Consider the following 14,592-nt stretch of genomic DNA (forward strand, 5'->3'; position numbering starts at 1 on the left):
CTAACAATTATTCATTTCTTAATTTCAGTCAAAAAAAAGAATAAGTTATGTTGACCTAAAATTTATTCAATAAAAGTATTGATATACTGTATCTCAGTACTAATACTGCTGTTTGTTGTGATTAGGTAATCCGAACACCTGTGCGAGCACCACTTCCTCCGTCCTCTCGATGCACTTTAAAGGAAAGCAGGTGGCGCTGGTGCCCGGATCACCCTGCTCTAAAAACCAGGGCTACTGCGACCACTTCCAGACCTGCCGATTGGTGGATGCAGATGGGCCAATTGCCAGGCTGAAAAATTCTTTCCTGCATCTGGATGAATTTGAAGACTTGGCGGACTGGATGAAGGTTTGTTTGTGTGTTTAGAAAGCTCTAGCTGGGTTCAGAATCACTTTTTATTAGTCTTTTTGCAATGTTTTTGAAATCTCATTTTATTCCCTATATAGTTCACTATTAAACACTATTAAACACTTCACTATGGATCACTGTGTGTGATCCATACACTAGATTAGTTGAAGGTCCAATTTTGATTGAGAACCTCTGACAGTAAGTACACAGCAGGATTAGCCAGCAGACTTTGTCTGAGGGAGGGATCTGTACCTAATGTCCGTAGCAAGTCCATAGCAGATGAGGAAGATGTAACTGCTTTCAAATAATGACTTTTGTGCTTCTATCGCATTAACTAGCTTGGTGGTATTTTGCCATTTAGTACAACATGTATACATGGGGCGTGGCCAGTAACAGCTAATTTACATAAAAGTGACAGAGCCCTTAAACAGCTCATTCTGAAAGGAACTGAAACTGACAAGAACAGTTTGAATGATTTTGTGCAAAGAACTTCATGAACATGTTTTGTATAGCTCATAGACCTATTCTAAACTGTGCAAAAATATGATTATATTGTTATTTTTATTTAATACTACAGTAAATAAAGTAAGTTTACAATTTTACAGTTTTTTTTTTTACAGTGCCATCCTTATCTTCCCTCTGTAGGCACAGTGGTGGGTGATATTGCTAGCCATTCTCGGCATCTCAGCAGTGATGGCCGGCACTGTCTGTCTGTTTGGACATACCCTGGAGAGTGATGACACCTAATCATAAGCAGGTTAGCTTTGAACGGGACATTACTACTGTTTGAGTATTTCAGATTCCCGGCATAGTTGGACTGACAGCCCAGAATAAAGTGTGGGTCTTGGTGGAGGCATCTCGACGGGTTCCCCTTTTTAAACACATCTGTTTAAACATCATTTAGGTTTTCTTGGACTCCTTCGCCTCTGAGATTCACCCCATTTGTCCTCAGTAAGCTGTTTGAACTTCACGGCTAATTTGAGCCAACATTTCAATGCTCCTTTAGTAACTCATTCAGTACTGCCATGAGTGTAAGTGACACAATTATAACCCTTTTATTTAATATCCAAACCAACCAGATAAACTATACACGTATTCTGAGTTTTATACACAGTGTCATATTGATGATGGTAGCTAAAGTAGTGACTTTAAAAAGAATCTGACAAACCTGAAAAAACTGATTTGGAAACCAGTGAACCAGCACAGAGTCATGGACTTTCAAGGGTCAGTAATGTTCAATGAGGGCTTACCTCACACCTTACAATGTTAGCCTTGGTGTCAGATAGACTACCACTGTAAACTTTCAAAAGGTCTTGAGAAGTCCATTCCTTAAAGGATCAGGGCTGTTTTAGTGGCACAAAGGAGACCCACACAATATTATGTGTAGATATTGGTTTTAATGTTATGGCTGTATTCCATGGATTATTTTTTGTACAATCACAAGACACATTTCAGTATATACTCTGCAGTCTATACTCTGCGTTTGATTGTCCAAAGAACTTTTACAGGGGGAAAAATGTTGTAAAATTTATTCTGACCATAAAAAGGGGAAAAAGGAAATTGCATAATTATCAAATCACAAAAACACCAGTGTAATAATCCCATGAATTGCCCGAAAGTAACCTCCTGAAATTGCATCAGATGCAGATGTAGAAATTGTGTGTTTGTGGAATTTGCTTTCTAAACCCATCTACCCTCAGTGTACTGCCCTTTTTTAGGGTTATCATGACAAACAAGACTCTAGTGACATTTAGTTATCATTTAATAGGTCAACCTGATAAGTAAATAACCTGGAATTACAGGATTGGGCTAGTTTGAGCTGCTGTATCTGCGTATTTCACTCTTTAAAGGGCTATGCCCCTTTTGCACTTACATAAATATTAAGCAATGGTCAGTTTCACTCTAAGATATAAAAGAAAACACTTAAGCTTAAGCCCTGTGTGTCTGGTTAATTTTTTTATTTGTCAAATTCACACTTACAATATGAACATTAATTTATTTTCATTTCATTAAATGGTAAAATACAGTTAAACAGCAAAGATATATTTTCCTTTATACATTTGTACATATTTACACATTTATATAAACATATATTACATTTCAAATATGAGTTTCTTTTCAGCAGCTTCGTAACACATATTGGAAATTCACAATCACATTACATTACAGGATCACAAAAGGTCATTTCCCATCTGCATACAGTGCTAAAGATCTCTCCTCTGTACCTAAGTTAAGATCTAGTACCATCACATAATGAACTGACTGGTCACTGACACTGCTGCAGCGTACAATACATACTGGAACTGACTCCTCCTTTATCTCAGCTACAGGGACCAGTTATTAACCATGAAGTAAAAACACATTTGGGTCATGTTTAGTGCTGGTTGAGTTGTTCCTGTCTGTCACAGTCTGTCATATTATTCTTATCTAAACTCTAAACTGATGACAAGTGTGTGAACAGACAGCAGTTCAATCAGAGGTGTTACAACAGTTAACAAGAAACATATTCAGTGCTGACCTGAAAGAAAGAAAGAAAGAAAGAAAGAAAGAAAGAAAGAAAGAAAGAAAGAAAGAAAGAATGAAAGGCTGTGGCAATTTTGAGTCTCCAGTGATCTTGGAAAGTATAATGTTATATTAAGTAATTAAAATTCGGATTGTTAATCGTTTACCCTGCTTACAGTCAAAACCTTCATTATGTATATAAAAAACACAACACAATCTTACACAAAATTCAACAATTTGACCAACGACCAATTCTGAACCAGCTAGTCACTCCCACATCAAACTCAGAGTGCCATACTTTACTCCAACAGATTTACAGCACTGTGCAGAATCTTCCAGACCTAATTAGACATGGCGCTAATATTTCCATTATAGTGAGATCAGCTCTAATAGACTGTAGATTGAGTTTGACTGGACGTTCTTAGTAGGTGGCCTTCGGCAGCAAGAGTCAGGAACTGGGGTTGTATTGTTATGTATGTTGCGGTAAATACTGTATGGTTGAGTTTGGGTCAGATAGTGTAAACAGCCAAATGACTGACTGACTGAATACATAGTTTCAACCCCGACCCAATTGTTTCTACTGGCTTTAAAGTTCTATAGTAGTTCTGTGAATGAAGGTGATTAGTACTGACTAATTTAAAGTCATTGTGTAGAACAGGTTTGGATATGTAAACTGTTTTGAATTATAAATATATGCTATTATCTTATCCAATCTTATAGACTGAACAGAAGTGACCTGTTGACCTTCTCATGCTCTGACACCCACTGCATCTCCAGCACAGTACCTTAGTATCTCCATTCTACCTATTTACATTAACATCTTTTTACTGTACACTGATTCCAGGAAATATTCTGCTATTTTTGAGATACAAGCCTTTTGCATGACAGCAATGATATTATATACCCATTATCCTAAAATGGTAGTGCTTGTATAAAAAAGGCTACCTGATACATTAAATAACCTCGTACTTAATCAGTATTCATACAGTACACTAAGTATTAATACATTACAAATGCAGCTTTTTGCGAGAACGAATAAAAAATAAATAACATCGATAAAAATAATTGTTTAAGTGCTTTATCAGGATGGGTTGAATTTTATCTGTAGATAGGAACTTCTGTGTCCTCAATGGATCTCCCCCTGGTCCTGTAGTGTTGCAAAAAGAATAAAAACAATGAACATAATGTTTTAATGTTTTAAGTATTAATGTTGCATATAGCTACTACACTCATCATCAAAGAAATAGCTATTCAGAAGAAAGTTAAAGGTTACAAGAAACAGTAAATAATTAAATATTTTAATGATTAGACTGATAATGGCAACCCTTGGTCAGATTTTTTGAGCTTGTAGAAGTTAGCATCCAACACATTTTCAATTTTTCAAGAAGATAGGTCTGGCAATGCAGCAATAGGATTTCTCTCCTGTAAGCTGTTTATTTGGGTGAATGAAGCACTTCTGTTTATTTACAGTAAGCTTAGATTTACAGATATACACTAAGGCTGGGTGCAGCAGCATTAACTGCTAACACTAGCCGTGGTCAGTGACAAATGTCCCCCTGAGGAACCCTGAGTATGTGTGCATATTAAATGAAGGTCACTTTACCTTTTAGATGATTTTCTCCACGATTCTTTGCATTTCACAAACGTCGCCTCATGAGAAAGATTTGCTTTTTGGTAAAATTTCAAACAAAATACCATCCTGTCAAAAGAAAATGAAGAAAAAACAATATAATAACACTAAATTAAAATATTAATAACATACATTCAGGGCAAAGGAATTACATTGTTATAGATTGTCCATGTTTGAATGATGTCCAATTCAATGCAACATGTTTCTTTTCTGTTTTAAATAAGACCAAAATAGTAATAAAAGAATAAAATGCCTCCCATATGTTACCATGTAAAGGGGCCTCCCATCTAGGAGGCGTTAGTTTTGGGTTTCTTTTGGCAACTAAATAAACATTCTTTCTTATACTGTACTTCAGCATTCTCACACTGCACTGAAGACACTGCTATTTACAGTGATATATTATCTACGTTTACGGCTTCTAGGAAAGCTCAGTCCTTCAACACATACCAGATGTTCCAGTGTTTAGTCGTACACAGCAGTTCTGTGGAAGAAAGGATTACAGATTGGATCAAGCCATAAAACACAAACACAAACATACTTTTTCTGTGTTTCTCCGATCCGAATGCGAATTCTCTGAATTTGAGGTTCAGAGTCAGAAGACTCTCCATTCCACCAGGACTGCACCATGCCGAACAATGAAGAGGCAGACCAGTTACTGGAGTCCTCCACTCTCAATTTCAGCATTAGAAGATCACCAATATCCTCCTCAGTAACCAGGAGAAAGGAGTGTGTCTTGTTTGGGGTGATTTTGCCATCCCTGAAAAAGATCATATGATAAAGACGACATCATTAAAAATGTTCCGTCTAAGAAATCTTTCTTCTGTGGAGAAGTCTTCTATCTATCCAGTCAGCAGTTTCTATTACTTACACTTTAAGATGAAGGTTCTCCACTGAGCCATTGGTGCCATAAAGGGACGCCATCACTGTGGGATCTATCTCTGTTTGTTTTTTCTGGCCGGTGAAGTGGATCTTCAGCTGATAGTGATGAACTGTGTAAACAAGGAAGCCCAGATGAAACTACTACCACAAAATTAATGCAATGCAGAAGGCGAAACTAGAAGGGCTAGAGGGATGCCCCCTGTGACCTGTGATGTTAACCTCTAAAAAAGGTTAGTTTTGATTCTTGATTAAATGGGTAATAATCATAATATGTTGAGAAATCTCCTATTGATCTTTTCAGTGTTTAGCCAAATAGGTCTGAACGATTCATATCAAACAATGACTAAATTAATAATAATATTTTAAGTTAATTAATAGTATTTTGTTGTTAATTCTGGTGAAATGTTGGAAATATTCAGTTATTAATAAATAAACTGTAGTTTTGCAGTTGCTTTTTATCTTTTATCTAGCTATTCTCTTAAACTAAAACTAAAACTCTTTCTCTTTCTTTCCTGGGGCGGTCCTGATGAGAGCCAGTTTCATCATAATATTTTTCATGGTCTTTGAGATGGCACTTGAGAATACTTTCAGAGTTCTTCAACAACAACTGATGCTCTCAATCACATTCAGAGGGCAAGAAATGCAAGTAATTAACTATTGACAAGTTCAGCACAGCTGTTAACTGAAAGCAATTCTAGATGAGTACCTGACTTTAGTTTGACTTTAGTAGTAATTTACAATGCAGAAAACTTTAAATAATGAAAAAAACCCCACTGAATTTAAGGTTCAAACTACTATACTGTATACTATTACTCAGAAAAACACAAAATCAAAACAACCTGCCCTATATTACCGTCAGAATCTCAAAAACCACACATTATACATTACCAAACATTTAACATTAGAATTAGCTTTAAATATTTAAAATAACAAAATGACTGCATAAAAATGTCTGTAAGACAACTAATCAAAAGCCTTTGCTTGTTCAGTGAAAGGAAGAAAACTGGCACACTCACAAGATCTCACAAATGCACTCATATGAACTTGACACAATGTCAGCGGTTAGTGATTACAGTCAATAAGGTTAACTGAGTGCTAGATTTCCTTCCATAAGGTTAAACTAGTGGGTAATGCAAATGTTAATCAAGGTCATGAATCTAAGGCTATTAACTGTGCAGCCCTACCTCTGAACGGCATGGAGGCTCGAGTCTTGGTGAACATTTTGACGCTGCGAGCTTTGCGGACCTTCTTCATGTCGTAGCCCATGATGCTGCAGCGGTTCTTGCGGCAGCTGAGGCACATGCCACGCTCGAACATGTCACTGCTCCCGCAGGTGTAGGCCTTGCTGGGCTCCTCTCCATTCAGCAGGGAGTCAATGAACAGGTGCACAGACCTCTCGTGCTCACACTTGATGGCTTCATTCATTGCTGATAAAATAAGAATGATATGTTTATGGAGTGTTCATATCAGCATTAACTGACATGAACATGAAAAATAGTCAATATTAAAAATGAGGCACAGTTCCCATACTGTTCCATCCTATATAAAAACAAGTGTTCTTACCAATTAATCCCAAATTAGCTAACTTCTCCAGGGCTCCTCTCAGATTACAACCAGGCTGGAAGCTTCCTCCATTGGGGTAAATGTCCACATGGCCAATCGGCTGCTCAATACCAATGCTGAGCCCCAGGGATCCTCTAGAGAAGGTATGGAGAACATCTACAAAATGGGCATCATCTGGAGAAAGACGTTCATGTGCATGAACTCCTTCAAAGTCGGGGCCTGCTGGATCAAGACCTAGAATAAACCAGCAGAGTCCTAAAAATCTAACCAGTGTGTAGCAGTGTGTAATCAAGAACATCAGCTAAAATTTCCAAGTACATCCAAATCTGTTTGCAGAGCTAAGAGACTGATCTACCTGTTATTCGTCCGACCTTGTTGGTGGCATGGCTACCTGCAAATCCAGCAACATGTGCACCAAGACTGTAGCCAATAAGATGAAGTTTCTCCAGTGGAATGTTTGCTTTGTCCTGAAGACATTAAGAAACAAAGAAAACATGCCATTTATGATTCAATTTCTAAAATTATTAGCTGCCTAATTTCGAGTAGAAGGCACTACCAGAAATGTAGAGCTAGAAATGTTACAGTACAGCTTTCAAACATGGTGGCGGTAGTTTCAGACACTGTTACTTTTAACTAAGACACAAATTAAGAAACCTTAAATAAACCTTAATAAAAGCATATAAAAGTATATTTTAAAGGTTTCTATGACTGTGCATGAACATATAGTGTGACATTATTCAATAGTATATGGTCAACAAAATTGGGACACCTCTTAATGGCTCCTAAAGGGCTCACTGAATTCCAGTGTGGTGCCCTAAATAGGATGCCACCATTCCAACAAGTCATCTGGTGAAAGTTCTTCCCTCTTAGATATTCCACTGTCAAATTTAAGTGATCGTAAGTGTCAGACCAAATAAAGTTGCAAAGTTATGAGGAGCATAGTGCAGTAAAGTGTCCAACACTCTCCTGATTGCCCTGATTCCACACCTGTTATTCAAACTGCAAAGGGGAACCCTTTAGGTGGACAAATGCGTCTATATACAGTGTAAATCTATACAGTGTGCATTTGTGTGTTAATAAAACATACAGTGAGCTCCGCTAATACAAACCTCCATCCAGTCTATGAAACGTCCAACCTCCTGCCCGACCTTCTGCGTGTTTTGTGCTGCCACAATGTAGTGGTCCTGAGCTGTGTTCAGCCAGTCTACCACAATTACATTGGCATCTTTTTCTCGGCCGTACAGAGCTGCTACCATTTTAGCAACCCAGCTTTCAAACAGTCCACTTACCTAGGAAAGAGAACGAATCAGAAATTAATTATTTAATTAATTAAAAAATCCTTTCCTGGATGCAAAGCTCATGTATTGTTCATTGCCCAGTCTACTTTTCACAGCCCATCAATTAGCAAAAAATATTAATTTCCCAACATCTGGCCTTTTAGCTTGTCTTTATATTGTATCAGGATTTTATGATAGACGGACCAATAGAAATTCTCCAAAATGACTTGTAATAAAAACAGTTTAAACTGATTTCCATTGAAAAGGTTTTTCCTTTCTCTGCAAAATCGCCTTTGGAAAATACAAAATGTATGACCGTGACAAAAATTCTGACGATCAGCCGGCACCAGCAAAACTCTGCCCATTAATGTTGAAGTTATAAAAAAGTGTTACACTCTTGACTGCTCTCTGGGGTACAATGCAGCAAAAAGCATGGCAGCCAATTGAAGCAGAGGTAATTTACATAAACCTGACATTACTTAGGATAAAAGTAAAAGATCACTGCTGAAAGTAATTACTTAAAAAAAATTTATACACGTTATTGCCACATAAATTGTCAATTATGGTAAATAAGCAAAAGTTTGAGGCATGACAAGACAACCATATTCGCCATACTTGTGTTGGGCACAGATGGAATGTGACCTCTGCCTTCAATCCAACCATGCAGTGAACACACACACGCACACACACACTCTCACGTACAGTGAGTATATTTGCCCGGGTGGGTGTGGTGCCCGTGGAGCACTGAGGATTAACAGAAGCATCTTGTCAAACCCAGGAATTGAACCCATAACCCTGCCATCAATAACCCAGTGCTCTAACCCCTGAGCCACCACTGCAAAAAATACTAAACAAGCTAATTTACCGTCCAGCCATGTATCACCAGGAATGTTTTGGCTGTGTTGTTGAAATTGCAGTTGCCCAAGGTCTCTTCTTCACCGGGCACAATATAGCAAATATCATCGTCTGGCAACGACGGTTTCCTCAGGGAGAACTTGGCATGAACATTGTTGGCTTCCCTCTGGTGAAATAGACTCCAGGAAATAGGTTCCAGGAAATTATCTGTCAAAGAAATGTAAAAAAAATATTTTAAATTGAATGCCATGATAAAACCCATGGAAATCTGACTGAATAACAAAATGGATTTCTTTGCACTGGAAGGGGAACTGTACTGGGGTTATACCAGTTTAACAGGATCTGACATGCAATATGCAACACAATCACTGCCCTCAGCTGACTGCTGCAGTTGTGAGCAATGCTCTCTCTTTCGCTCTTTTTCTCTCTCTCTTTATGAAACACCTGGATTTCCTGTAGTGAAGTAATTGCTAAGGCAATTATCTGCAAGCATAGGACATATAATATACTACAAACATTACCATATACCATATACACTGATAGACTGATGCTGGCTTTTTTTTATACTTTTTCTTCTTTTTCTTTTTTCCCATTTCCACCTTAAATGATGCTTCAATTGCTGCATAACTTAAGGTGGAATTAAAATGATAAATAAAATAAAAAACGTGGAATAAAAAACCAGGCTTCAGCCTCTTATTTTTTAAACGTTTTTTTTTTTTACTTTTTCCCAATTAAACCTTAAATGCTGTTTCAATTGCTGCACCACTTAAGGTGGAATGAAAATAAAAAAAACAGAAAAAATTTAATAAAAAGCCAGATTTTAGCCTCTTCAGCATTTTTCTCTTTTTTAAACTTTTGTTTTACTTTTTCCCAATTCCACCTTAAATGCTGCTTCAATTGCTGCACCACTTTTAAGGTGGAATGAAAATAATAAATCTGAAAAAACTGGAATTAAAAGCCAGGCTTCAGCCTCTCCCACGTCTTCTACCGTTTTAAACTTTTTCTTTTTACCTTTTTCCCAATTCCACCTTAAATGCAGCTTCAACTGCTGCACCACTTAAGGTGGAAGTTGTTTTAATAAAAAAGCTTGGAATAAGAAGCCGGCTTCAGCCTCGTTCATTCACTGAGGTGAACTTACCCCGCAGTGAGGTGGGCAGCTCTCCCTCCAGAGAAGATTCGCAGAGCACTGAGGACCCTGTCACCACCAGGACGAGGATTTCAAGTGGCCAAAATCTCATGGCTTATTATTTTTGGACTCTTGGGTGTTATTTTGGCGTGAGGTTTCCAGAAGCGTCTCCCTGTGTTTTGTTTCAGAGACAGGGTGAACTCAGAGAAGGTGAATGGGCTGGAAACCTCCGCAGTATAAACCCCCTGCCTGAGCCGTGCTCTGAGCGGTGCGCCTTATTTTACTTTTTTTCCACACCCGTATTCGGACAAGTCCCGCCCACCCCGTGCTGTAATTGGCTGGTTGAATCGCGCCTCATGCGGTGGGATTGGCTTATAACCGAATAAATTAGGAGTTTATCTTTGTGAAGGCTGTGATAGAACTCATTGATAACAGCACATAGCAGTCTACACCAAAACAGCCCATATTATGGTCACACACTGTTAAAATAAGCATAAGATATGGGATATGTGGAGGTGGAGCTTTGGACAAGGATGAATTCCAAGTCATTCCAGAAATTTAGCAGTACATTTTATTCAGTGACTGTTTCTCAATACCAAGAACATGAGGAAATGAACTGGCTCTAGGGAAGAACCAAGAACGGTCTGGACAAGTGAATAAGAAAAAAACAACAGAAGATATATTGCGAGATTCTGTGTATTTACTGTTATATTAGCTTTATTAAATAATACCACTGTATACGCTATAGACTGAGACAATAAAATCACACTTTCAAGTTATTATCATGTAAAGCTAACAAAAGAAAAATATAATAAAATATGAAATAGGTAAGTTTAAAAATCATAATTTTAGCTATCAAACACACATAAATGTCATTAAAACATATATACATTCTAACATAATATTTTTGTCTTCTATATTCCCTCTTACAGATGGATGGAACACCCCAAGAGAAGTAAACAAAAGAGAGATTTTATTCAAAAGTACCGAGTTGGGAGGTTTAGGAGCTATAGAGCTATAGACTTTGGAATTAAAACAAAAACTGCTGCATGTAAAGTCATCACGAAGGGTATACATAGACAAGCAGGCTGGAAAGAAAAAAGAGGATGTCAAATATCTAGTCTTCCATATTTTAAAATATTATTAAAAAAATACACCAGTTGTGTTGTGAAGAGGTAGAGTTGGTATACAGTGAATAAACCTATTGAGTAATATTCTAATCCATATTATGGCAAGAACTACTCAACTAAGTAAAAGAAATGACTAAGAAATGAAGATCAGAAAAAAATTAAATCTGAAAAGAATTCTGCACAGTCGCAAAGACCATCAAAAAAAGTTATGATGAAATCATCAGGAACCATCCCAGGAAAGGAAGGTCAAGAGTTACCTCTGTTGCACAGGGTAAATTCATCAGAGTTACCACCAGCGTCCGAAACCACAAGTTAACCACATGCCAGAGCCACCTAAATGCTTTACAGAGTATGTTTTGTTTAACACTCTAAAGTTATGACATGATTCCTTCATAGTCTAAAATGACTTTAAAAAACACATGAAAACATTTTGGCTGTGACGAAAACAAGCTATGAAATTGCTGTATCAATCCACTAATCCACTAATTGGATTGAGCTTCAGAGCACCACTGTGAACTATGCTGATTCAGCAAGTTTTTCAAGAAGAAAGTTTCACACCAAATCACTCTTTTAAAAGACTTTTAAGCGTGTTTCATTGTGCAAAAAAAGGAATTAATTCATGAAGTTCCTCTTACATTTAACAATTTGACTCTTTTTTGGATTTTTGGCTCCGTACCTGTCTTTTGATCATGCTCCACACTCATGGAAAAATATGTTTAACATAAGCAGCTTTTGGTTTAATAAATGTGGAAAATGTAACAAAATAAATGTTACTCAACTGCATCATTGTACTGTAAATGCTACCCGAGAGCACTAAACTGCAGAACCCTGAGTGTTCCAGTAACCTTTTTTTAACATGGCAAACACACAGACTACAGTCCCATATATATTTGCCTCTGAACGGCAAAAGGGCTAGCGCTGTGGTTAGAAAACATATTATCTGATTCATACATAAGGCGCACAGGATTATAAGACTGTCGACTTTTGGGAAAGTTAAAGAATTTTAAGAGCGCCTTATAGTCCAAAAAATACAGTACAGTGTAGGACCCACAGTACGAAAAAGCTTCAGTAGCATCAGCACATAGCTAAACTAACCAATCTAACTAAACTAAATAATACCCCTTGAGCACTGCAGTTGTGTATCTTACTGCAGAAACAATTAAAAGGATGTAGTGTTACTTACTGTGTATTGAGGAGATCCACAGGGTTCTGTTTTAGGACCTGTGAAATTGAGGTAAACTATGGCATTAAGAAGTTATGTGGTTAAGGCACTTAAAGTGTGGGTCTGTACACAGAGTTTAAATGGATATAAAGTCCAATAGCACATCTGTCTCCTTCTAATGTTTCACCATCAGAGTTGTGTTGTGCTTTATTTCCTCGAAGTCTTTAGCTCATCTCTCAGGAGGTTCTGCCTGGGTTTCGAAGAACATCTTGGAAAGCACTTGTTGTTGCGAGGGTCCTTGTATGAACCTGTGACATCATTCACACTGGCTGTCTCAGTGGAGGACGTGAGTACTGACCCTGTGGCATGCCATCAGGAGGGAGATAAATCACAAACATATGTAGTTTACTTAATTATTATTACTACACCATAATAATTACTAATCTGTTTAATTTAATAGATCCAAAGCAATGCAAACTAGCTGAGTTGTCCCCATGTTAGAGAATTATGTAAAAGCTAGAAACCTTTTGATGTCTCATTGCTTATCACTGCGTTACCTTATCATTGGGTCATAAAGTAGGGTCTCAGAGAATACTTTTAAGTAGGTTACCTCTTGATGAGAGATCACTGACTGCTAAACATTCTTCTATAACACACTCAAACACATTTTGCCAGTTGACAGATGCAGGGCCATTTCAGGATCTTAAAATCTTAAGATCCAGCGGTCTAAAGCGCTGCCACTATGAGAGGGAGGTCGCCGGTTCATGCGACTTTGCCATCAAGCTGCCGGCACTCAGAGGGAGCAAAATTGGCCCTGCTCCCTCCAGGTGGGTAGATAGCACTCTGTCCCCACATCACTAAATGGTGATGACCACAGCACAGGGCGTCTGTGAGCTGATGTACCGGAACCGAGTCGCTGTGCTTTCCTCTGAGCGTGCTGGCTGCTCGGCAATGAAAAGAAGCGTGGAAGCCCCCCTGGTGTGTTGGGGCATTACTAGTGTTGGGTTGGGTAATTGGCCGTGTAAATTGGGGAGAAAATGGGAAAAAATTGAAATAAAATTACAAAAAAAACAATCGAAAGAAAAAAAAACAAGACCAGTCAAAAGTAATTGATTTATTATTTAATTTATTTTAATAAAACTCCAGGAACTCCTTCAAGACGCTAAGAAAGCTATTCCAGGTAACTCTAAATAATCATAAAAAGAAAGAAAACGCATTAAAAACATATTGTGTTATTTAACCACATAAAAGAACCAATTAACTTAATTTGACATAACTATGGACAAAGCTAAATACCCACCCCAATATCAACGAAAACTGTATGAAACATTCATTTATATTTGTGATAATGTGTTCATCCAGAGTAAATTCTGATAAAAATGTATTGTTTTTGTTCTTTTTCCCAGATTTTTATTATACTCAAACTCCTCATAACTCACTGAAGCACCAAAGCACAAGAAACATTTCCTACAGACTTTCTCCAGTCACGCAAAATAGTTTTGAGCTCACATACTTTGTTTTGGACGGTGGAGAAAGTGTCACCTGTCAAAATCACACGCTCCAAGCAGGAACGTGCTCATGGAAGCTGCCCAGCCTCTTCAGTTTCCACATTTCTCTGCTGCTCTGGAGATTTCACCCTAGAGATTTCAATGAAAGGCTTATTGCAAAAAAGTGCCTTGTAATGAACATACTTGATTGCAGGAGTCTTTGGGCACAAAATTCACAGAAGACCCCCGGAACACATGTTTTCAGTTTTCTTTGTTTGTTTTGTTTGTTTGGCTTCTTTTTTGAATAAACTTCATTCTGAGAAAATTGCTGTAAGCTGATAGAACAATGAAGGCATTTGTTAGGTACCCAAGTTTTAGAAATGTGCCAGGGCAATGTCACAGTATCCATCTGGAGCAGAGAAATTAAAAAGACAGAAAAGAAAAGAATCCAAAGCACACAATGTCAGTAAAACATTCTTTCTAGACTTTGGTCCGTATGGACATGATTGTGTCACAGAATTCTTACCAATTTTTTTTTCAAGTTATTTTATATTGGAATTTTCCTGTTCTACCACATCCTAAAGGTGTTCCACTGGATTCAAGCGTTTTCACACCTGTAGTTCGTTTCTATGGTC

The 14,592-nt window shown here is 37.6% G+C and overlaps 2 protein-coding genes across 2 annotated transcripts in view; one reads left to right on the plus strand and one right to left on the minus strand.

The window, feature by feature from the left end:
• The window catches only part of si:ch1073-396h14.1 (disintegrin and metalloproteinase domain-containing protein 10), a 58,788-nt gene extending 56,509 nt beyond the window's left edge, over positions 1 to 2,279 (plus strand). The window contains exons 16-17 of the mRNA XM_049465966.1: positions 126 to 346; positions 992 to 2,279. Coding sequence (XP_049321923.1) covers positions 126 to 346; positions 992 to 1,093 — 323 coding nt within the window. The 3' untranslated portion in view covers positions 1,094 to 2,279. The remainder of the gene's footprint in view (positions 1 to 125; positions 347 to 991) is intronic.
• Positions 2,280 to 2,289: 10 nt separating this feature from the next.
• Positions 2,290 to 10,575, minus strand: LOC103042854 (lipoprotein lipase). The gene is made up of 10 exons (XM_007240125.4): positions 10,191 to 10,575; positions 9,063 to 9,259; positions 8,030 to 8,209; positions 7,276 to 7,387; positions 6,921 to 7,154; positions 6,542 to 6,784; positions 5,347 to 5,467; positions 5,017 to 5,235; positions 4,452 to 4,547; positions 2,290 to 3,995 (listed from the first exon to the last, which is right to left on the minus strand). Exons 1-10 carry the CDS (start codon positions 10,288 to 10,290, stop codon positions 3,947 to 3,949), a joined length of 1,551 nt encoding a protein of 516 aa, XP_007240187.1. The 5' UTR covers positions 10,291 to 10,575; the 3' UTR covers positions 2,290 to 3,946.
• Between the last annotated feature and the right edge of the window lie 4,017 nt (positions 10,576 to 14,592).

This window comes from Astyanax mexicanus, chromosome 16, assembly GCF_023375975.1.
Source record: "Astyanax mexicanus isolate ESR-SI-001 chromosome 16, AstMex3_surface, whole genome shotgun sequence".
Lineage (NCBI taxonomy): Eukaryota > Metazoa > Chordata > Actinopteri > Characiformes > Acestrorhamphidae > Astyanax > Astyanax mexicanus.